This window comes from Lampetra fluviatilis, chromosome 25, assembly GCF_964198595.1.
Source record: "Lampetra fluviatilis chromosome 25, kcLamFluv1.1, whole genome shotgun sequence".
In the NCBI taxonomy this organism is placed as follows: domain Eukaryota; kingdom Metazoa; phylum Chordata; class Hyperoartia; order Petromyzontiformes; family Petromyzontidae; genus Lampetra; species Lampetra fluviatilis.
This window is the reverse complement of record NC_136299.1, coordinates 1897085-1899324: the sequence shown is the minus strand read 5'-3', so window position 1 is coordinate 1899324 and position 2240 is coordinate 1897085. Positions and strand designations below refer to the sequence as shown.

Genomic DNA, 2240 nt, shown 5'->3' with positions numbered 1-2240 from the left:
AAAAGGCTGGGTTGTGGTTGGGAAAGTATGTGCAAGAAATCCAGATCACTTGCTAATCAAAAGTTTCATCCTACGCAAGTACACGAAGTATAAACAGCGGTATGAAAATGAATAGTGCAGCCCATCCTACGTTGCATAGTTGTCAGCTATATCGAGTCTTCCAATTATGAAACCACAGAACTGCAAGCAGGAAACGGATACCTGGCACATTCCATATCGCTAGACTCATCCTGGTAGCTGCCCATCGAGGACATTGCATGATAACCACTGCACTCGATTATTTTCCTAGAGTATCAAGGTCACAAGCACGCCACGTTGATGTGATTAAACCGTTTATTTCATAGTATGCGTATCATGCAACAGGCGCGTTACACTTGGAATGCGCGCAGCGCGTGGGTCCTGCCATTCCGCTCGTGATGCGCTCGGAAGTTCGGGTGGCAGCAGAATTTCAAGGCCGCGATCGTGATCACGAACTCGAGGAAGTCGACTTCCCCATCCTTGTCATCACCAAGGTCCCTCAGGATGCGGCTCACCACGAACCCATCCACGGGATTCTGAATGGAATCAAAGCAGCAAGAGTTAGAAAAGCCTGGACCTGGACTGTGGAACATGGGCAAAATAGACAGCAAGTGATGGTACACGGGGTAGTGCCGGTCATTCTACCACGTGGAATAACTGTGAATAAGCCAACCACAATACGTCCTGCATTCTCAGAATTAATGGTCCATTCGAAGTTATAAGACTACATTAACCCCTTATCCGTTTAGTCACCCCCGATTAGGCCCAGTGAGACATCTCCAAGAACGAAACACCACTGCACATTTCTGGCTATCACCTCATGAAGCCAGTAGTAAAAAATCAGCTAAACGGCGTATTCATTAGTACAAGTTGCAAGTTTACTCTCCAACACAACAGTGTGCTAAAGTAGCAACTAATCGGCAGTATACGTGACAAACCCTACCAAATTGTCGGTCGGGTTTGACGGACATTTACGCGATCCAAACCAAACATTTATTAGTACAGAAGAATGGAGAGGGTATAACAAGAGAGACTCAAACATGGGATGAACCGAGGGACTGGTCCATACGAATAGAAAAACCACATCCCACCTGGATCAGACTCTTGCCCTTATCCCCCTTTAGGAAGCTCCTGAACGTTTCCTTCTTCAGGCAATCTTTCACAGCACTGTCGCGGGCGAGTTCATTGAAGGTGGACAGGAGCTTCAGGGTGGCTGCATGGAGGTCGCTCATCTTCATAAGCGATGCACGGTCGAGTCAGTACGCAAGTGGAATCTGCGAAGACACGACAAACAACGAGACAGCCTTCAATCACGTGAAGACAATGCACACGGCACCTCTCTACGCACCATAATGACTGATCACGTAGCGCCCCAGCTTTGTTCCAAAAACAATTTCTGGCCCAAACCTCAACCCGCGATGCACACAGCTCTCACCGAACCCAGGTAAAACCCGCGCGTTGCAGAGATCCCCACTACACAAGGCATCTTGCCCAACACCGCGGCGGTGGCGGTACCTGCAACAGACGTCTGCAACTTTGACGACGACTGCTGCCACCCGTTGCGGCTTTTATGAAGCGCGGCCAGTGACGTCACCACTCACACCTGCTCGCTCTCACTGTGCGATTAAGTGATGATGTTTTTTGATTGGTCCCGTTTATCTCGTTTCCCGGCTAATTTACAAGGGAAGTCCGTGATGCCAGAGCACAGCAGAAACAACATCAACAGACAATGAACTCATGGGAGGCGCGTGCCAAGAGGCCCCAACATTGCTATCAAGCGGGCGCTTGATGGAGGGAGTGGAGGTGTTTGCACGGGGACGAAATAAAACACATTCCTGCGGAGGGAGCTTGTAGGAATGTTGGGTTGCTCGGTCAATGGCCAGCGTCAATGGCGGCGTGGTGTATTCCGCAAATATGCCCGACTGTGAGGGCGGGCACAATCCGGAGTGAGTAGGTAAAACGTTGAATTTTATAAGGGTTGAATTTTATAAAAACTTTTTCAATAAATATAATCATTAACCTCAAACGAACATAATAGCGGGTCCCATAAGCCCCCGGCTCTCTCATAAACTCCGTTGCGACGTCATTTAATGTCTGTTGAAGGCGAACGATATGGCAACCTATTCCTCTCGACGAGCTCTACCCGATGCGCTAATCAAAGTTTCAAAGTTGTGTTTATTCTGCGACAACAGAATGATCCGAGACGAGATATCCAAGGTTAT

At 48.5% G+C, this 2240-nt stretch overlaps 1 protein-coding gene across 2 annotated transcripts; it reads right to left on the bottom strand.

The window, feature by feature from the left end:
* Positions 1 to 335: 335 nt before the first annotated feature.
* Positions 336 to 1608, bottom strand: LOC144941854 (protein S100-A1-like). 2 transcript variants are annotated; one of them, XM_078868348.1, is made up of 3 exons: positions 1534 to 1608; positions 1110 to 1292; positions 336 to 554 (listed from the first exon to the last, which is right to left on the bottom strand). In XM_078868348.1, exons 2-3 carry the CDS (start codon positions 1254 to 1256, stop codon positions 369 to 371), a joined length of 333 nt encoding a protein of 110 aa, XP_078724474.1. In that variant the 5' UTR covers positions 1257 to 1292; positions 1534 to 1608; the 3' UTR covers positions 336 to 368. The 2 variants fall into 2 exon arrangements, with proteins under 2 accessions (XP_078724474.1, XP_078724473.1); XM_078868347.1 differs by having other exon boundaries at positions 1454 to 1544.
* Positions 1609 to 2240: the final 632 nt, after the last annotated feature.

Coding starts and splice junctions, on each gene's coding strand:
- LOC144941854 (XM_078868348.1), bottom strand. CDS start 1,256: ATGAAGATGAGCGACCTCCATGCAGCCACCCTGAAGCTCCTGTCCACC. Junction 555..1,109: donor AGGGCAAGAGTCTGATCCAG/GTGGGATGTGGT, acceptor GATTCCATTCAG/AATCCCGTGGATGGGTTCGT.